This window comes from Salvelinus alpinus, chromosome 7 (genome assembly GCF_045679555.1).
Source record: "Salvelinus alpinus chromosome 7, SLU_Salpinus.1, whole genome shotgun sequence".
NCBI classification, from domain to species: Eukaryota; Metazoa; Chordata; class Actinopteri; order Salmoniformes; family Salmonidae; genus Salvelinus; species Salvelinus alpinus.
In genome coordinates this window covers 2,198,454-2,220,953 of record NC_092092.1, presented here as the reverse complement: position 1 = coordinate 2,220,953, position 22,500 = coordinate 2,198,454, and the positions used below count along the sequence as shown (strand labels likewise).

At 45.2% G+C, this 22,500-nt stretch overlaps 1 protein-coding gene across 2 annotated transcripts in view; it reads right to left on the bottom strand.

Annotated features, from left to right (window-relative positions):
* The window catches only part of LOC139580328 (calcium uniporter protein, mitochondrial-like), a 518,594-nt gene that overhangs the window by 439,892 nt on the left and 56,202 nt on the right, over positions 1–22,500 (bottom strand). For both annotated transcript variants that reach the window (XM_071408881.1, XM_071408880.1), the window contains exon 2: positions 17,392–17,502. In XM_071408881.1, coding sequence (XP_071264982.1) covers positions 17,392–17,502 — 111 coding nt within the window. The remainder of the gene's footprint in view (positions 1–17,391; positions 17,503–22,500) is intronic.

Genomic DNA, 22,500 nt, shown 5'->3' with positions numbered 1-22,500 from the left:
AGCACCATTCATTCTCTCCTTGAGAACTGCCTTATCGTGCACATGCATGGCTGAAGAGAGAGAGAGTAGCCTTGTCCTAGACTCCTGAGAGAGAGAGAGAGAGAGAGAGAGAGAGAGAGAGAGAGAGAGAGAGAGAGAGAGAGAGAGAGAGAGAGAGAGAGAGAGAGAGAGAGAGAGAGAGAGAGAGAGAGAGAGAGAGAGAGAGAGAGAGAGAGAGAGAGAGAGAGAGAGAGAGAGAGAGAGAGAGAGAGAGAGAGAGAGAGAGAGAGAGAGAGAGAGAGAGAGAGCACACACACAAAAGGCAAGAAGGGCATTTTCTATGCCATCAGAAGGAACATACATTTCAACATACCAATTAGGATCTGGCTAAAAATACTTGAATCAGTCATAGAGCCCATTGCCCTTTATGGTTGTGAGGTCTGGGGTCCGCTCACCAACCAAGATTTCACAAAATGGGACAAACACCAAATTGAGACTCTGCATGCAGAATTCTGCAAAAATATCCTCCGTGTACAACGTAGAACACCAAATAATGCATGCAGAGCAGAATTAGGCCGATACCCACTAATTATCAAAATCCAGAAAAGAGACGTTAAATTCTACAACCACCTAAAAGGAAGAGATTCCCAAACCTTCCATAACAAAGCCATCACCTACAGAGAGATGAACCTGGAGAAGAGTCCCCTAAGCAAGCTGGTCCTGGGGCTCTGTTCACAAACACAAACACACCCCACAGAGCCCCAGGACAGCAACACAATTAGACCCAACCAAGTCATGAGAAAACAAAAATATAATTATTTGACACATTGGAAAGAATTAACAAAAAAACAGAGCAAACTAGAATGCTATTTGGCCCTAAACAGAGAGTACACAGTGGCAGAATACCTGACCACTGTGACTGACCCAAACTTAAGGAAAGCTTTGACTATGTACAGACTCAGTGAGCATAGCCTTGCTATTGAGAAAGGCCGCCGTAGGCAGACATGGCTCTCAAGAGAAGACAGGCTATGTGCTCACTGCCCACAAAATGAGGTGGAAACTGAGCTGCACTTCCTAACCTCCTGCCCAATGTATGACCATATTAGAGAGACATATTTCCCTCAGATTACACAGATCCACAAAGAATTTGAAAACAAATCCAATTTTGATAAACTCCCATATCTACTGGGTGAAATTCCACAGTGTGCCATCACAGCAGCAAGATTTGTGACCTGTTGCCACAAGAAAAGGGCAACCAGTGAAGAACAAACACCATTGTAAATACAACCCATATTTATGCTTATTTATTTTAACTTGTGTGCTTTAACCATTTGTACATTGTTACAACACTGTATATATATAATATGACATTTGTAATGTCTTTCTTGTTTTGAAACTTCTGTATGTGTAATGTTTACTGTTAATTTGTATTGTTTATTTCACTTTTGTGTATTATCTACCTCACTTGCTTTGGCAATGTTAACACATGTTTCCCATGCCAATAAAGCCCCTTGAATTGAATTGAATTGAATTGAGAGAGAGAAAATGAGAAAGAGAGAGAGAGAGAGAGAAAATTAGAAAGAGAGAGAGAGAGAGGCATAGGCTACTGTTGATTGTGAAGACGGAGGCTTTTTTCATATCCGTACCAAACTTTAAATTGTATTTTCAGGCACTAGTATTTCTCTCTCCCTCCTACACTGGTTCAGACATGATTCTTCTGCCCCCTGGCTGAGTATATAGAGAAATATGGTGTCTCCTATTACCCAGGAAGAGGTGGTCTCCACTGATATATCCTTAAACAATGTAATATGGTGTCTCCTATTACCCAGGAAGAGGTGGTCTCCACTGATATATCCTTAAACAATGTAATATGGTGTCTCCTATTACCCAGGAAGAGGTGGTCTCCACTGATATATCCTTAAACAATGTAATATGGTGTCTCCTATTGTCCTGGAAGAGGTGGTCTCCACTGATATATCCTTAAACAATGTAATATGGTGTCTCCTATTACCCAGGAAGAGGTGGTCTCCACTGATATATCCTTAAACAATGTAATATGGTGTCTCCTATTACCCAGGAAGAGGTGGTCTCCACTGATATATCCTTAAACAATGTAATATGGTGTCTCCTATTACCCAGGAAGAGGTGGTCTCCACTGATATATCCTTAAACAATGTAATATGGTGTCTCCTATTGTCCTGGAAGAGGTGGTCTCCACTGATATATCCCCTAAACAATGTAATATGGTGTCTCCTATTGCCCTGGTTAGAGCCAGTTTGCTCTGTTCTGTGAATGGGGTAGTACACAGCCTTGTACGAGATCTTCCGATTCTTGGCAATTTCTCGCACGGAATAGCTTTCATTTCTCAGAACAAGAATAGACTGACGAGTTTCAGAAGAAAGTTCTTTGTTTCTGGCCCTTTTGAGCCTGTAATCGAACCCACAAATACTGATGCTCCAGATACTCAACTAGTCTAAAGAAGGCCAGTTTTATTGCTTCTTTCATCAGTACAACAGTTTTCAGCTGTGCTAACATAATTGAAAAAGGGTTTTCTAACGATCAGTTAGCCTTTTAAAATGATAAACTTGGATTAGCTAACACAACGTGCCATTGGAACACAGGAGTGATGGTTGCTGATAATGGGCCTCTGTAGACTTATGTAGATATTCCATAAAAAATATTCCGTTTCCAGCTACAATAGTCATTTACAACATTAACAATTAATTTATACATTTTAAATGTATTCACAGGAAACCTTTTACGATTCAACGGTTCACTGTGTCCCCTAAATCAGGTAGGCACATTCCTTCATATGATGTGGGCGTACGCCGCAGTCAAATGCATATGGGGCAAAAAATTACAAAATACATTTTAAACTGCATGAATTAAAAATATTCAATGCTTTGTTATGTACTATGTGACTTAACGATGATAGCCCCTCTCAAATCAATCAGAGAAGATTACTGCTGGCAGGCAGCACTGCTGCCCGAAAACATGTTGACTCTTACATGCCAATCACCTCACTCTCTCCCAATTACCCAGGGGATATCAGTTACTATTAGAAGTTGTAACGGCATAATTACCCAGCGGATATCAGTTACTATTAGAAGTTGTAACGGCATAATTACCCAGCGGATATCAGTTACTATTAGAAGTTGTAATGGCATAATTAACCAGCGGATAACAGTTACTATTAGAAGTTGTAACGGCATAATTACCCAGCGGATATCAGTTACTATTAGAAGTTGTAATGGCATAATTAACCAGCGGATAACAGTTACTATTAGAAGTTGTAACGGCATAATTACCCAGCGGATATCAGTTACTATTAGAATTTGTAATGGCATAATTAACCAGCGGATAACAGTTACTATTAGAAGTTGTAACGGCATAATTACCCAGCGGATATCAGTTACTATTAGAAGTTGTAATGGCATAATTAACCAGCGGATAACAGTTACTATTAGAAGTTGTAATGGCATAATTAACCAGCGGATAACAGTTACTATTAGAAGTTGTAACGGCATAATTACCCAGCGGATAACAGTTACTATTAGAAGTTGTAATGGCATAATTAACCAGCGGATAACAGTTACTATTAGAAGTTGTAACGGCATAATTACCCAGCGGATAACAGTTACTATTAGAAGTTGTAATGGCATAATTAACCAGCGGATAACAGTTACTATTAGAAGTTGTAATGGCATAATTATCGACAGAGAGAATGGTTGGTTAGTCAAGGAACAACAGAGGACGTGTAAAACCACCATCTCAACTATAAAAGCCCTATAAATACAAATCAATTCTACATATTTATTTAGACTTGTTTGTATGTGGAGGAGATAAAATGAACAATTTCAACAAGACAATAACAATTGTTTGATTAAATATGTGAAAGGTCCAGATTGGGCTTAAATGGGTACCAACTGTACCCGTAAAACACCATGTGTCTTCTAAATAAGCCTCTCTCTTAAATAATACATTTTTATTCATTTCCAAATATTCAAAAACAGACGTGTTATATAAAACTAAATTATATTTAATATCCCCAAAAGTTATAACAAATAAAAACGGATCATTACTATTCATCATGAACATTGCTGCGAGGACTTCCATTCATCCACAAGGCAAATCAAACCCAGATTCGTACGTCAGACTGCCAGATGGTGAAGCGTGATTCATCACTCCAGAGAACACGTTTCCACTGCCCCAGAGTCCAATGGCGGTGAGCTTTCCACCACTCCAGCTGACACTTGGCATTGCGCATGGTGATCTTAGGCTTGTGTGCGGCTGCTCAGCCGTGGAAACCCATTTCATGAAGCTCCCGACGAACAGTTATTGTTGCTGACGTTGCTTCTAGAAGTAGTTTGAAACTCGGTAGTGAGGGTTGGAACCGAGGACAGACATTTTATACGCTCTACGAGCTTCAACACTCGTCGTTCCCGTTCTGTGAGCTTGTGTGGCCTACCACTTCGCGGCTGAGCCGTTGTTGCTCCTAGACATTTCCACTTCATAATAAAAGCACATACAGTTGACCAGCTCTAGCAAGGCAACGGGTGTGGCTGAAATAGCCAAATCCACGAATTTGAAGGGGTTTCCACATACACTATATATACAAAAGTATCATTCAGTGTACACCTTAAAGCCAATTTATGCTTGACCCAAAAATGTGGTCAGAGGTTTCGTATGGAGGGTGTGATGCCTCTGGAGGCATGCAGAGGCCAAATCGAGCTCCGTACTGCATCGCCCTGCGCCTACCAAATGTGTGTGTGTAGGGGGGGGCTCAAGGACACTGCTGTTATAATATGAATGGGGGGGGCTCAAGGACACTGCTGTTATAATATGAAGTGTGGCGGAGGGGGGGCTCAAGGACACTGCTGTTATAATATGAATGGGGGGGGGGGGGGGGGCTCAAGGACACTGCTGTTATAATATGAAGCGTGGCGGAGGGGGGGGCTCAAGGACACTGCTGTTATAATATGAAGTGTGGCGGAGGGGGGGGGCTCAAGGACACTGCTGTTATAATATGAATGGGGGGGGGGGGGCTCAAGGACACTGCTGTTATAATATGAATGGGGGGGGGGGGCTCAAGGACACTGCTGTTATAATATGAATGGGGGGGGGGGGGGCTCAAGGACACTGCTGTTATAATATGAATGGGGGGGGGGGGGGGCTCAAGGGCACTGCTGTTATAATATGAATGGGGGGGGCTCAAGGACACTGCTGTTATAATATGAATGGGGGGGGCTCAAGGACACTGCTGTTATAATATGAATGGGGGGGGGGGGGCTCAAGGACACTGCTGTTATAATATGAATGGGGGGGGGGGGGGCTCAAGGACACTGCTGTTATAATATGAATGGGGGGGGGGGGGGCTCAAGGGCACTGCTGTTATAATATGAATGGGGGGGGGCTCAAGGACACTGCTGTTATAATATGAATGGGGGGGGGGGGGGGCTTAAGGACACTGCTGTTATAATATGAATGGGGGGGGGGGCTCAAGGACACTGCTGTTATAATATGAATGGGGGGGGGCTCAAGGACACTGCTGTTATAATATGAATGGGGGGGGGGGGGCTCAAGGACACTGCTGTTATAATATGAATGGGGGGGGGCTCAAGGACACTGCTGTTATAATATGAATGGGGGGGGGCTCAAGGGCACTGCTGTTATAATATGAATGGGGGGGGGCTCAAGGACACTGCTGTTATAATATGAATGGGGGGGGGGCTTAAGGACACTGCTGTTATAATATGAATGGGGGGGCTCAAGGACACTGCTGTTATAATATGAATGGGGGGGGCTCAAGGACACTGCTGTTATAATATGAATGGGGGGGGGGGCTTAAGGACACTGCTGTTATAATATGAATGGGGGGGTGCTCAAGGACACTGCTGTTATAATATGAATGGGGGGTGCTCAAGGACACTGCTGTTATAATATGAATGGGGGGTGCTCAAGGACACTGCTGTTATAATATGAATGGGGGGGGGGGGGGGGCTCAAGGACACTGCTGTTATAATATGAATGGGGGGGGGGGCTCAAGGACACTGCTGTTATAATATGAATGGGGGGGGGGGGCTCAAGGACACTGCTGTTATAATATGAATGGGGGGGGGGGGCTCAAGGACACTGCTGTTATAATATGAATGGGGGGGGGCTCAAGGACACTGCTGTTATAATATGAATGGGGGGAGGCTCAAGGACACTGCTGTTATAATATGAATGGGGGGGGGGGCTCAAGGACACTGCTGTTATAATATGAATGGGGGGGGGGGGGGCTCAAGGACACTGCTGTTATAATATGAATGGGGGGGGGGGGGGCTCAAGGACACTGCTGTTATAATATGAATGGGGGGGGGGCTCAAGGACACTGCTGTTATAATATGAATGGGGGGGGCTCAAGGACACTGCTGTTATAATATGAATGGGGGGGCGGGGGGGGGGCCTCAAGGACACTGCTGTTATAATATGAATGGGGGGAGGCTCAAGGACACTGCTGTTATAATATGAATGGGGGGGGGGCTCAAGGACACTGCTGTTATAATATGAATGGGGGGGGGGGCTCAAGGACACTGCTGTTATAATATGAATGGGGGGGGGGCTCAAGGACACTGCTGTTATAATATGAATGGGGGGGGGGCTCAAGGACACTGCTGTTATAATATGAATGGGGGGGCGGGGGGGGGCCTCAAGGACACTGCTGTTATAATATGAATGGGGGGGGGGGCTCAAGGACACTGCTGTTATAATATGAATGGGGGGGGGGGGCTCAAGGACACTGCTGTTATAATATGAATGGGGTGGGGGCTCAAGGACACTGCTGTTATAATATGAATGGGGGGGGGGGGCTCAAGGACACTGCTGTTATAATATGAATGGGGGGGGGGGGCTCAAGGACACTGCTGTTATAATATGAATGGGGGGGGGCTCAAGGACACTGCTGTTATAATATGAATGGGGGGGGGCTCAAGGACACTGCTGTTATAATATGAATGGGGGGGGCTCAAGGACACTGCTGTTATAATATGAATGGGGGGGGGGGCTCAAGGACACTGCTGTTATAATATGAATGGGGGGGGGGGTCAAGGACACTGCTGTTATAATATGAATGGGGGGGGGGGGGGGCTCAAGGACACTGCTGTTATAATATGAATGGGGGGGGGCTTAAGGACACTGCTGTTATAATATGAAGAATGGGGGGGGGGGGCTCAAGGACACTGCTGTTATAATACTCACACTGTTGGAAGGTAATCCGTAGTAGACAGTACCGTGGGACAACCAGCTGAGAGAGGGGATGATTCTATCACCCTGACAGCATCTAATAAATGGACTCATCTGCCCAAGCACGGACACACAGTGTAGAGTAGAGTAGACCCCCGCATGCCAGGTCGCTGTCTCTCTGTCTCTCTCTCGCTCACTGCACAGTAGAGTAGACCCCCGCATGCCAGGTCGCTGTCTCTCTGTCTCTCTCTCGCTCACTGCACAGTAGAGTAGACCCCTGCATGCCAGGTCGCTGTCTCTCTGTCTCTCTCTCTCGCTCAGTGCACAGTAGAGTAGACCCCCGCATGCCAGGTCGCTGTCTCTCTGTCTCTCTCTCGCTCACTGCACAGTAGAGTAGACCCCTGCATGCCAGGTCGATGTCTCTCTGTCTCTCTCTCTCGCTCACTGCACAGTAGAGTAGACCCCCGCATGCCAGGTCGCTGTCTCTCTGTCTCTCTGTCGCTCACTGCACAGTAGAGTAGACCCCTGCATGCCAGGTCGCTGTCTCTCTGTCTCTCTCTCTCGCTCACTGCACAGTAGAGTAGACCCCCGCATGCCAGGTCGCTGTCTCTCTGTCTCTCTCTCGCTCACTGCACAGTAGAGTAGACCCCCGCATGCCAGGTCGCTGTCTCTCTGTCTCTCTCTCTCTCTCTCTCACTGCACAGTAGAGTAGACCCCCGCATGCCAGGTCGATGTCTCTCTGTCTCTCTCTCGCTCACTGCACAGTAGAGTAGATCCCCACATGCCAGGTTGCCGGATAACAAAATGGGGTCGCGGGAGAATTTACCAAATCCCCCCCCCCACCCAAAAAATAAATAGATATTATAATATCGTCTTTGTATCTCACAATCATTGTAATGTGGTTAACGTTATACATCTAAATTAAACCTAAAACATATTGCAGAGACTTTGATATTACCGGCTGCAATATGGTCAGATAACCGTGTTACCCACTAGAACCGCCAGAGGCCAACGGACACTGATTTTGTAAATAAAATACAACGGCCTTAAAAAATTATTAAAAATTTCTGTTCTGCTTCTTCCCTGATTCTTCCTACATGTTTGTATTTTACACTGCTCATTTGTCACAATTTTTATAATTACACCAGACAATGTTCTGTAGGACGTTGGTACACAGCCAGGCTCCAAGACTGCCCTTGCTGTCTCTGCCTGTCCGGTTCCCCTCTCTCCACTGGGATTCTCTGCCTCTAAGCCTATTACAGGGGCTGAGTCACTGGCTTACTGGTGCTCTTCCATGCCGTCCCTAGGAGGGGTGCGTCACTTGAGTGGGTTGAGTCACTGACGTGGTCTTCCTGTCCGGGTTGGCTCCCCCCTTGGGGTTGTGCCGTGGAGGAGATCTTTGTGGGCTATACTCGGCCTTGTCTCAGGATGGTAAGTTGGTGGTTGAAGATATACCTCTAGTGGTGTGGGGGCTGTGCTTTGGCAAAGTGGGTGGGGTTATATCCTTCCTGTTTGGCCCTGTCTGGGGGTATCATCGGATGGGGCCACAGTGTCTCCCGACCCCTCCTGTCTCAGCCTCCATTATTTATGCTGCAATAGTTTATGTCTCGGGGGGCTAGGGTCAGTCTGTTATATCTGGAGTATTTCTCCTGTCGTATCCGGTGTCCTGTGTGAATTTAAATATGCTCTCTCTAATTCTCTCTCTCTCTTTCTCTCTCTCGGAGGACCTGAGCCCTAGGACCATGCCTCAGGACTTCCTGGCCTGATGACTCCTTGCTGTCCCCAGTCCACCTGGCCGTGCTGCTGCTCCAGTTTCAACTGTTCTGCCTGCGGCTATGGAACCCTGACCTGTTCACCGGACGTGCTACCTGTCCCAGACCTGCTGTTTTCAACTCTCTAGAGACACCAGGAGCGGTAGAGATACTCTTAATGATCGGCTATGAAAAGCCAACTGACATTTACTCCTGAAGGGGCTGACCTGTTGCACCCTCGACAACCACTGTGATTATTATTATTTGACCCTGCTGGTCATCTATGAACATTTGAACATCTTGGCCATGTTCTGTTATAATCTCCACCCGGCACAGCCAGAAGAGGACTGGCCACCCCTCATAGCCTGGTTCCTCTCTAAGTTTCTTGCTAGGTTTTGGCCTTTCTAGGGAGTTTTTCCTAGCCACCATGCTTCTACATTTACATTTACATTTAAGTCATTTAGCAGACGCTCTTATCCAGAGCGACTTACAAATTGGAAAGTTCATACATATTCATCCTGGTCCCCCCCGTGGGGAATGAACCCACAACCCTGGCGTTGCAAGCGCCATGCTCTACCAACTGAGCCACACGGGACCTGCATTGCTTGCTGTTTGGGGTTTTAGGCTGGGTTTCTGTACAGCACTTTGAGACAGCAGCTGATGTAAGAAGGGCTATATAAATACATTTGATTTGATTGAAGACTATGTGCTGTAGGACGTTGGTACCCAGCCAGGCTCCAAGATAATGTTCTGTAGGACGTTGGTACCCAGCCAGGTGTTAATGGATCTCTCTCTCCTCACTGAATGACAAATGGATAAATGGGCGATAATTGTGCACCTTACTTCACAATGTAATTTAAAATGAGTCCTAACTGAATGATAAGGAGGGTGAAGAGGTTGATTACATTGAGAAAGACAGCAATGTAATGATGAGTTTATGTGATGCTTGTTTATCAGCAGCAAATCATTTTGACAGCGTTCCTTTGCAGATCGATACTATTCTTTTTTAACATTTGTACTTTTGTAAAAAAATGTAAAAGCTGTTATGGGACTGTTTTATTTTCTATACCTAATCTAATGTATTGTAAAGGAAACGACGACATGCTCCATATTGCTATATATATATATATATATAGATATATTATATTGCCTTTAGACTGATAAAACAAATCCTCTATTCAAGGTTGATGAGCAGGAAGCAAACGATGCCAGTCAGCCTGCACATCTGGCCCATCGACACTACACCTAAACTACACCTAAACTACACCTAAACTAATTTAAAACATAATAAGAGTTAGCCTGTAGACAAGATTAAACATTATTGACAATAATCTGATGAGTGACTACTAGTCCTATCCGTTGTCAAATTGTACATGACGAGATGGGCGCATCTTGTAATTGACAGACGCAGTAAAAAGGATCATCGTTTTATTAAAAGATCCTCCTTCAGAGTCACATGCGGGTAAAACATTGTGATTTATATATAATTAGTATCAGAAAGAGCAGATTCTGCTGATTCTATGACGCTTACCTTTGTCAAATAACTCCCAGAATTCAAGAGGTGCAGCTCTATTTCCAAAATGTCCCTTTCTCCTAGAATATTCCGTGCTGTCCCCTGCAGTCAACACATGACCACTGGCACGGCAGCCTTGCTCTGGCTACGAAACCAAAAACTAGTAACACCTTTAAATTAAAATATGCTTTTTTCTGTCGTCAATGATAGAAAACCAGATAGAAGCTGATAATGGAACATGTGACTTCAATGTTTTTAATTTGCTGTTTTTGATATTGTTTGTGAATTCAATGGTTTTTACTAGATTACTTGTAGTTTTTCATGTTGTCTGTCTGTAATTTTTGTAATGACTTGGTGCTGCCAATCTTGGCCAGGACGCTCTTGAAAAAGAGATTTTAAATCTCAATGAGCCCTTCCTGGTTAAATAAAGGTTAAATAAATAAAATAAATAAATGAATTAAAATGACAAGGAGGGTGATCGAATTGGATTAATCTGAATAATGAGGGTGACGAGGGTGACTGAATATAGAACAACAGTGTAATGATGATGAATAATCTACTTATTTTACTATGAAAGGAAATTATTTATAATCTCCCCTGGGAGAGTCAAATCAGACTGAGTATAACATACAACGTGTGTAGTTCACAATGACAAGACCAACCAAACGAATGGACGCACAGACACTATTGCAAATGCTGCAGAATTTAGATGAGTTGGGAGACGGATGGAGGATCGGATATTGAGCTTGAAATCGCACAGCGAGACAGGAGTCTAGGAGGGATGGCACAGTGAGACAGGAGTCTAGGAGGGATGGCACGGGGAGACAGGAGTCTAGGAGGGATGGCACGACGAGACAGGAGTCTAGGAGGGATGGCACGACGAGACAGGAGTCTAGGAGGGATGGCACGGCGAGACAGGAGTCTAGGAGGGATGGCACGACGAGACAGGAGTCTAGGAGGGATGGCACAGTGAGACAGGAGTCTATGAGGTATGGCACGACGAGACAGGAGTCTAGGAGGGATGGCACAGTGAGACAGGAGTCTAGGAGGGATGGCACAGTGGGACAGGAGTCTAGGAGGGATGGCACAGCGAGACAGGAGTCTAGGAGGGATGGCACGGCGAGACAGGAGTCTAGGAGGGATGGCACGACGAGACAGGAGTCTAGGAGGGATGGCACGGGGAGACAGGAGTCTAGGAGGGATGGCACGGCGAGACAGGAGTCTATGAGGTATGGCACGACGAGACAGGAGTCTATGAGGGATGGCACGACGAGACAGGAGTCTAGGAGGGATGGCACAGCGAGACAGGAGTCTAGGAGGGATGGCACGGGGAGACAGGAGTCTAGGAGGGATGGCACGGCGAGACAGGAGTCTATGAGGTATGGCACGACGAGACAGGAGTCTATGAGGGATGGCACGACGAGACAGGAGTCTAGGAGGGATGGCACGACGAGACAGGAGTCTAGGAGGGATGGCACGGCGAGACAGAAGTCTATGAGGTATGGCACGACGAGACAGGAGTCTAGGAGGGATGGCACAGTGAGACAGGAGTCTAGGAGGGATGGCACAGTGGGACAGGAGTCTAGGAGGGATGGCACAGCGAGACAGGAGTCTAGGAGGGATGGCACGGCGAGACAGGAGTCTAGGAGGGATGGCACAGTGAGACAGGAGTCTAGGAGGGATGGCACAGTGGGACAGGAGTCTAGGAGGGATGGCACAGCGAGACAGGAGTCTAGGAGGGATGGCACGGCGAGACAGGAGTCTAGGAGGGATGGCACGGTGAGACAGGAGTCTAGGAGGGATGGCACGGTGAGACAGGAGTCTAGGAGGGATGGCACAGTGGGACAGGAGTCTAGGAGGGATGGCACAGCGAGACAGGAGTCTAGGAGGGATGGCACGGCGAGACAGGAGTCTAGGAGGGATGGCACGGCGAGACAGGAGTCTAGGAGGGATGGCACAGTGAGACAGGAGTCTAGGAGGGATGGCACAGTGGGACAGGAGTCTAGGAGGGATGGCACAGCGGGACAGGAGTCTAGGAGGGATGGCACAGCGAGACAGGAGTCTAGGAGGGATGGCACGGCGAGACAGGAGTCTAGGAGGGATGGCACGGTGAGACAGGAGTCTAGGAGGGATGGCACAGTGAGACAGGAGTCTAGGAGGGATGGCACAGCGAGACAGGAGTCTAGGAGGGATTGCACAGTGAGACAGGAGTCTAGGAGGGATGGCACAGCGAGACAGGAGTCTAGGAGGGATGGCACGGGGAGACAGGAGTCTAGGAGGGATGGCACAGTGAGACAGGAGTCTAGGAGGGATGGCACAGTGGGACAGGAGTTTAGGAGGGATGGCACAGCGAGACAGGAGTCTAGGAGGGATGGCACAGCGAGACAGGAGTCTAGGAGGGATGGCACAGCGACACAGGAGTCTAGGAGGGATGGCACAGTGAGACAGGAGTCTATGAGGGATGGCATGGCGAGACAAGAGTCTGGGAGGGATGGCGCAGTGAGACAAGAGTCTGGGAGGGATGGCACAGCGAGACAAGAGTCTGGGAGGGATGGCACAGTGAGACAGGAGTCTAGGAGCGATGGCACAGTGAGACAGGAGTCTAGGAGCGATGGCACAGTGAGACAGGAGTCTAGGAGGGATGGCACGGGGAGACAGGAGTCTAGGAGGGATGGCACGAGGAGACAGGAGTCTAGGAGGGATGGCACGAGGAGACAGGAGTCTAGGAGGGATGGCACGGGGAGACAGGAGTCTAGGAGGGATGGCACGGGGAGACAGGAGTCTAGGAGGGATGGCACGGGGAGACAGGAGTCTAGGAGGGATGGCACGGGGAGACAGGAGTCTAGGAGGGATGGCACGGGGAGACAGGAGTCTAGGATTGATGGCACAGTGAGACAGGAGTCTAGGAGGGATGGCACGGGGAGACAGGAGTCTAGGAGGGATGGCACAGTCAGACAGGAGTCTAGGAGGGATGGCACAGTGAGACAGGAGTCTAGGAGGGATGGCACGAGGAGACAGGAGTCTAGGAGGGATGGCACAGTGAGACAGGAGTCTAGGAGGGATGGCACAGCGAGACAGGAGTCTAGGAGGGATGGCACAGTCAGACAGGAGTCTAGGAGCGATGGCACAGTGAGACAGGAGTCTAGGAGGGATGGCACGGGGAGATACACCGAGAGCGACTGGCGGCAAAAGAGCTGAGCAGAGAACTGCAGCAGGTAACTTCGATTGTAAACTACATCAAACCACATCCACTGCGCACAGATGTTCTCAAAACTACGTGGAGATATGAGATCAGAGCATGACAACGTTCTATTTCACACCGAGGTTTGGTGGTTATTCAGGTGGAGCGTTGAAAGATGTTCCGCATTGAGAGAGGAACTGTTGTCAAAAAAACAAAACAAAAAGACTTGTTTGACTTTCTGTGTAATGAAAAGAAAATGTGTCTCCTTTATATGTAACAGACATATTTGGAAAACTGAATGAATTAAACACAAGCAGCCAGGAAATAGAGAAACATACTACAGATGAGTGGACGAATCAGTGGAAGTCAGAGGAAATCTTATTGGACAAGAGTCTTTCAAGGGCCAATCCATCGGCAGTGCATGTTTCTAACAGAAAACAGCATCGGTAAGTGTCCTACACGAGTCATACACTGCTCGCCTCCAACGCTTGGGAAAGCCCTTTGGGATCTACTTCCCAATCCGTTTGACTGTGTTCCTGGCTCAGTTGACATGCCGATAAGTGAAATCGAACAGCTCATCGAGCGGTCATGTGACCGAATGCATTCACGGGTCACTACGGAGGAGTTTTGGTTCCTGACTGATAGGGAAAACCCCCGGCTTCTCCCTCTGAGCATTCATTTCGCGTTCAAAACAACTGGGAATTAGGGGAAATCTCTGACTTCCGACTTCAGTGTGTTCGAGACAACTGTGAACTCTGGGAAAATAAACCAGCCCCGACTGGGAAAAACATTTCGAACGGTCATCCAACTCAGAATTCCAACTTGGGAACTCGGGCCTCTTTCTAGAGCGTAGACTTTCTGACTGGAGATCACCGACATGACCTCGTATTTTTCCTGAGTTCCCAGTTCTTGAAAGCAGCAAAAAAAAACTCATGGTACCCTTCGACCAGCTCATATCTGTGTGAAGCTGGATTCAGTGCTCTTCTGCATTAAAACCAAATATCGATCCAGGTTGGATGTGACAGCAGAGATGAGGCGCGCACTGTCGACCACGCCCCCTTTGAGACGCTCCGACTCGACATGAATCAAGCCCGCCCCCATCTCATTAGTGGTGGGGAGATCATTTCTAGTCAGACTCATTTGCAATTGACTGTCATAGCCCCAAATAAAAAATATGTGATGGTGAGTTGAGAAGACAATCAGAAATACTGTTAGAATGTATTTTAATTGACTGTTAAAAGCTCCAAATATAAAAAGTAAACATTGGCTGTCAATGACATAATTGTTTTTCCACATGGTTGGGCTCGTAATAATTTTCAGATCTCAAAATGGGGTCGTGGGCCAACATTTTTTTGGGAACCCCTAGTTTAAATTAATCTTAGATTAGACCTAATCTAGACTTTAAAATCTAGGTTTAGGATTAAACTCAGAGTTGTGTTGCACCAGTTGATTTTGAAATCTTTTAATCTCAGGTTAAATCACTAGTGTATGGTTAGTTACACGTGTCATAATGGAATCACCATAGCAATATGTTTTCATTCTATCCAGGTCTGGTCACTGCTAGCCAGCAAAGACAATTTTCACCTCATCTAAATTACGCAATTCATTGAATTTTTGGTCAAATAAATTAGCTGGCTAGTTGAGTTTTACATGATAAGCCACAAGAGCTGAAATTGTTAAATCACACTGAAAATAAAGCACATACACTGACATCTGATGACCTTTAACCTCCTCCAGCGGCAGTTTAGATTGAATCCCTAAACTACATGTACATGTGATTTTACAACCAGATTTGATCTTGGTTTTAAGTCAAACGTAAAAACTTAGTTTAGATGAAGGATTCAATTTGACTAGGATTCATTTAAAACTAGGTTTAAAGTTTGGTGGAACAAGATGAATAGATAAACTGAGTTTATCTATTCATTTAAAGTTGTAAGAGTTAAAATCCATATTGGTGCAACCCACCCCATCATGCTTAGAAACACACAACCCACCCCTCTTAGAAACACACAACCCACCCCATCACCCTTAGAAACACACAACACCCCTCTTAGAAACACACAACCCACCCCATCACTCTTAGAAACACACAACCCACCCCATCACTCTTAGAAACACACAACCCACCCCATCACTCTTAGAAACACACAACCCACCCCTCTTAGAAACACACAACCCACCCCATCACTCTTAGAAACACACAACCCACCCCATCACTCTTAGAAACACACAACCCACCCCATCACCCTTAGAAACACACAACACCCCTCTTAGAAACACACAACCCACCCCATCACTCTTAGAAACACACAACCCACCCCATCACTCTTAGAAACACACAACCCACCCCATCACTCTTAGAAACACACAACCCACCCCTCTTAGAAACACACAACCCACCCCTCTTAGAAACACACAACCCATCCCTCTTAGACACACACAACCCACCCCATCACTCTTAGAAACACACAACCCACCCCATCACTCTTAGAAACACACAACCCACCCCATCACTCTTAGACACACACAACCCACCCCATCCCTCTTAGAAACAAACAACCCACCCCATCACTCTTAGAAACACACAACCCACCCCATCACTCTTAGAAACACACAACCCACCCCATCACTCTTAGAAACACACCCCATCCCTCTTAGAAACACACAACCCACCCCATCCCTCTTAGAAACACACAACCCACCCCATCCCTCTTAGACACACACAACCCACCCCATCACCCTTAGAAACACACAACCCACCCCTCTTAGAAACACACAACCCACCCCATCCATCTTAGACACACACAACCCACCCATCACTCTTAGAAACACACAACCCACCCCATCACTCTTAGAAACACACAACCCACCCCATCACTTTTAGAAACACACAACCCACCCCATCACTCTTAGAAGCACACAACCCACCCCATCACGCTTAGAAACACACAACCCACCCCATCACGCTTAGAAACACACAACCCACCCCATCACTCTTAGAAACACACAACCCACCCCATCACCCTATAGAAACACAAAACCCACCCCATCACGCTTAGAAACACACAACCCACCCTTCTTAGAAACACACAACCCACCCCATCACTCTTAGAAACACACAACCCACCCCATCACTCTTAGAAACACACAACCCACCCCATCACTCTTAGACACACACAACCCACCCCATCACCCTATAGAAACACACAACCCACCCCTCTTAGAAACACACAACCCACCCCATCACTCTTAGAAACACACAACCCACCCCATCACTCTTAGAAACACACAACCCACCCCATCACTCTTAGAAACACACAACCCACCCCACCCCTCTTAGAAACACACAACCCACGCCATCACCCTATAGAAACACAAAACCCACCCCATCACGCTTAGAAACACACAACCCACCCTTCTTAGAAACACACAACCCACCCCATCACTCTTAGAAACACACAACCCACCCCATCACTCTTAGAAACACACAACCCACCCCATCACTCTTAGACACACACAACCCACCCCATCACCCTATAGAAACACACAACCCACCCCTCTTAGAAACACACAACCCACCCCATCACTCTTAGAAACACACAACCCACCCCATCACTCTTAGAAACACACAACCCACCCCATCACTCTTAGAAACACACAACCCACCCCACCCCTCTTAGAAACACACAACCCACGCCATCACCCTATAGAAACACAAAACCCACCCACACAGCAGTACTAACCTGGGTTGAGAGGGTGGTTGAGAGGGGGGTTGAGAGGCTGGTGGGAGGCTGGGTGAACAGTGCAGAGCGGGAGGAGGATCGCAGGACATGTGTTCTCCTGACAGGCTGGTCCTGATTGGGGGAGAGGAGAGAACAACAGTGAGAACGGTGACAGAACCGACAGAACCATCAGAACCGTGACAGAACCATCAGAACAGTGACAGAATCATCAGAACAGTGACAGAATCATCAGAACAGTGACAGAATCATCAGAACAGTGACAGAACCATCAGAACAGTGACAGAACCATCAGAACCGTGACAGAACCATCAGAACCGTGACAGAACCATCAGAACAGTGACAGAACCATCAGAACAGTGACAGAACCATCAGAACCGTGACAGAACCATCAGAACTGTGACAGAACCTTCAGAACCCTGACAGAACCGGCAGAACAGTGACAGAACCATCAGAACTGTGACAGAACCTTCAGAACCCTGACAGAACCGTCAGAACAGACAGAACAGTGACAGAACCGATGTGTGGGTGTACTATGTACCAGAATGCATCCAGGTATTATGTCCTTCCTTCTAAAGATAAACATTTTCCATCCAGATATCAACTAGTAAACCTCAAACATTAAACATCTAATCTCTCTCTGAGCTGCTAGCAGACTGGATGTGTCTGAAAGACGCAGATATCAATGAGTAAACCTCAAACATTAAAACAGACATCTAATCTAATCTCTCTCTGAGCTGCTAGCAGACTGGATGTGTCTGAAAGACGCAGATATCAATGAGTAAACCTCAAACATTAAAACAGACATCTAATCTAATCTCTCTATGAGCTGCTAGCAGACTGGATGTGTCTGAAAGACGCAGATATCAATGAGTAAACCTCAAACATTAAAACAGACATCTAATCTAATCTCTCTATGAGCTGCTAGCAGACTAACAGCAAATGCATCCAACACGTTAGTGGAGTCACAAAGCTTAACGTAGGAATATGGGACCAAACACTAAACTTTTGACTACTTTATTTATAAGAATCTTTAGGGGTGTCAATAATTTTGACCGCTACCATCTGAGAAAAAAAAGTATTACTTGTTAAACTAAAAATCGCTTTCTCTGATCAATTCTATTAGTATAAAATAATATAATTTCCCAATTTTTTTGAGCATAAAATATACCTCAGTATTTGAATTATATAATTTATACAGTCATTATGGCTCATCTGTATTCAGGGTGTCAATAATTTCGAACCTCACTGTATATGACAAAATAAAATAAAAACATTATTATACACATTATTTTATAGGTGACCTTAAGTTTGAATATTGATTAATTGACCCCACGGGTCATGAAACGTGGTTTAACAAATGTAATGTTGCCTAATATAGTGTGTCAACAATTCAATCATATTTTTCACCAAAATAAGTATGTTCAATAAAAATATTTTTACCAAATTCTTAGTCCACCGTACTTTTTACTGACATATCAAACCACCTGGATGTGCACATTTTAACAAAATTCTTGCTTTTTAGCCTTTTTACAGTTTAACTATTTCTTTTCATATTCCTATTATTCAATGTCTCTACTAAAACAGGAGCGGTGTTATATTAACCTTAGACTGGGGTGAAGGTTCACCTTCCAACAGGACAACAACCCTAAGCACACAGCCAAGACAAACTCAGGAGTGGCTTAGGGAACAAGTCTCTGAATGTCCTTGAGTGGCTCAGCCAAAACTCGGACTTGAACCCGATCAAACATCTCTGGAGAGACCTGAAAATAGCTGTGCAGCAAAGCTCCCCATCCAACCTGACAGAGCTTGAGAGGATCTGCAGAGAAGAATGGGAGAAATTCCCCCAAAGACATGTGTGCCAAGCTTGTAGCTTCATACCCAAGAAGACTCGAGGCTGTAATCGCTGCCAAAGGTGCTTCAACAAAATACTGAGTAAAAGGGTCTGAATACTTATGTAAATGTGACATTTCAGTTCCAATTTTTTTATGAATGTGCAAACATTTCTAAAAACCTGTTTTGCTTTGTCATTTTGGGGTATTGTGATGTCATTATGGGGTATTGTGATGTCAATTTGGGGTATTGTGATGTCATTATGGGGTATTGTGATGTCAATTTGGGGTATTGTGATGTCATTATGGGGTATTGTGATGTCATTATGGGGTATTGTGATGTCTTTATGGGGTATTGTGTGTAGATTATCCGAAATGCATCCGGATTAAATTCTCAGGTCATTTAATACAATTTTACTTTAGAAAAACCTACCGTTTTAAAATAAAACAAGGTATGTTGCTTTAGTTTGTCCATAAATCATACAAAATGGTATACTAGTTGAAGTTCACATGAAACTATAATATATAGTATTACCTACAAACAATGTGTCTCATTACCGTATCACTTTTTCAAGCTCCTGTAAAAATTCCAATCAGTTTTTCAATTAATTTTTGTTCTCCCATGATGCATCATCTAGAGTCGTCGTAGAAGCTAAGTGAATGTCTTCTCTTCAATGCCTTCAGAGTGAGATTCATATTGTCCAAAATCACCTTTACACCACTTGGCCTTCTCTTTTACTAAAAAGCTCAAATTGGGAAAAAATCAGACTTAATTGTATATCTTTTTTATTTTCCGTGTTATGTTTAACTCAGGCCTTTACATTAGCAGAGCAAAGGTATTTATTTTTTTAAATTAGAAACATATTTGTTTATTATTGTTGCGGGTAATGAGAATTTTGTGGGAAAAAATTATAATAATTATGAAATAGGTAGAAATATTATAGTCTCCAAGAGGAAATTTTATGAAAAATGATAATGTTTTGGGTAAAATGTCAATTTGACTAGAATGACCCGTGTATTCCTGGCTCAAACAGGGTCCAGTACACCAGTACAGAGGACATAACACAGCTTGGAGGAGCAGAGGGGCAAAACGCTATTACCAATGTGTCACACTGTCAGTGAATGTCAGCCCTGTTAAAATGACTAAAGACTGAAACCAGTGGTGGACAGATGGTAAACGAGCCCACAATGTTTTACGTGTTTGAAGAGTATATTGTCTAGTGCAGTGGTTCCCAAACTTTTTATAGTCCCGTACCCCTTCAAACAATCAACCTCCAGCTGTACCCCATCTAGCACCAGGGTCAGTGTACTCTCAAATGTTGTTTTTCACCATCATTATCAGCCTGCCACACACACACTATACGATACATTTATTAAACATTAGAATGAGTGTGAGTTTGTCACAACCCGGTTCGTGGGAAGTGACAAAGAGCTCTTATAGGACCAGGGCACAAATAATAATATAATAACTATCAATAATTGTGCTCTTTATTAAACCATCTTACATATAAAACCTTATTTGTTCATCAAATATTGTGAATAACTCACCACAGGTTAATGAGAAGGGTGTGCTTGAAAGGATGCACATAACTCTGTAATGTTGGGTTGTATTGGAGAGAGTCTCAGTCTGAAATCATTTCCCACACAAAGTCTGTGCCTGTATTTAGTTTTCATGCTACTGAGGGCTGAGAATCCACTCTCACATCGGTACGTGGTTGCAAAGGGCATCAGGGTCTTAACAGTGCGATTTGCCCAGGCAGGATACTCTGAGCGCAGCCCAATCCAGAAATCTGGCAGTGGCTTCTGATTTAATCAAATTTTCACAGAAACGCTTGTTGCAATTTTGATGAGTCTCTCTTGTTCAGATATCGGTAAGTGGACTGGAGGCAGGGCGTGAAAGGGATAACGAATCCAGTTGTTTGTGTCATCCGTTTTGGGAAAGTACCTGCGTAATTGCGCACCCAACTCACTCAGGTGCTTCGCTATGTCACATTTGACATTGTCTGTAAGCTTGAGTTCATTTTGCACACAAAAAATCATACAATGATGGAAAGACCTGTGTGTTGTCCTTGTTAATGCAGACAGAGAAGAGCTCCAACTTCTTAATTATAGCCTCAGTTTTGTCCCGCACATTGAATATAGTTGTGGAGAGTCCCTGTAATCCTAGATTCAGATCATTCAGGCGAGGAAAAACATCACCCAGATAGGCCAGTCGTGTGACAAACTCGTCATCATGCAAGTAGTCAGACAAGTGAAAATGATGGTCAGTAAAGAAAACGTTAAGCTCGTCTCTCAATTTAAACATAAAGTGTCAATACTTTGCCCCTTGATAACCAGCGCACTTCTGTATGTGGTAAAAGCGTTACATGGTCGCTGCCCATATCATTGCATAGTGCAGAAAATACACGAGAGTTCAGCGGCCTTGCTTTAACAAAGTTAACCATTTTCACTGTAGTGTCCAAAACGTCTTTCAAGCTGTCAGGCATTCCCTTGGCAGCAAGAGCCTCTGGGTGGTTGCTGCAGTGTACCCAAGTGGCGTCGGGAGCAACTGCTTGCACGCGCGTTACCACTCCACTATGTCTGCCTGTCATGGCTTTAGCTCCATCAGTACAGATACCAACACATCTTGACCACCAAAGTCCATTTGATGTCACAAAGCTGTCCAGTATTTTAAAAATATCCTCTCCTGTTGTCCTGGTTTCCAGTGGTTTGCAGAAGAGGATGCCTTCCTTAATTGACCCCCCATAAACGTAATGGACATATACCAGGAGCTGTGCCAAGCCCGCCACGTCTGTTGACTCATCCAGCTGTAACACATATAATTCACTGGCTTGTATGCAAACCAGTAATTGTTTCAAAACATCTCCTGCCATGTCACTGATGCGTCGTGAAACAGTGTTGTTTGATGAAGGCATTGTCTGTATAGTTTTTTGGGCCTTTTCCCACAGCATTGTCTGCGGCAGCAGGAAGAATTAAGTCCTCTACAATAGTATGGGGCTTGCCTGTCCCAGCCACTCGGTAACTCACCATATAAGACGCTTCTAGCCCCTTCTTATTAATAGTATCTGTTGCTTTTATACATGTCTTACTACACGAAAGTCGTCTTTATTCTCGATCATAAAACTCCTGTGGCTTATCTTTCAAATTGTCATGTTTTGTTTCTAAATCTCTGCACAAGAGTGAAGGTTTCCCGCGAGATAGTAACGGTTAATGTGATTGGATGTTAATAATTTGACTAGCTGTATTTGACATTGTGTTGTTATTTCGCTGAAACACTAGA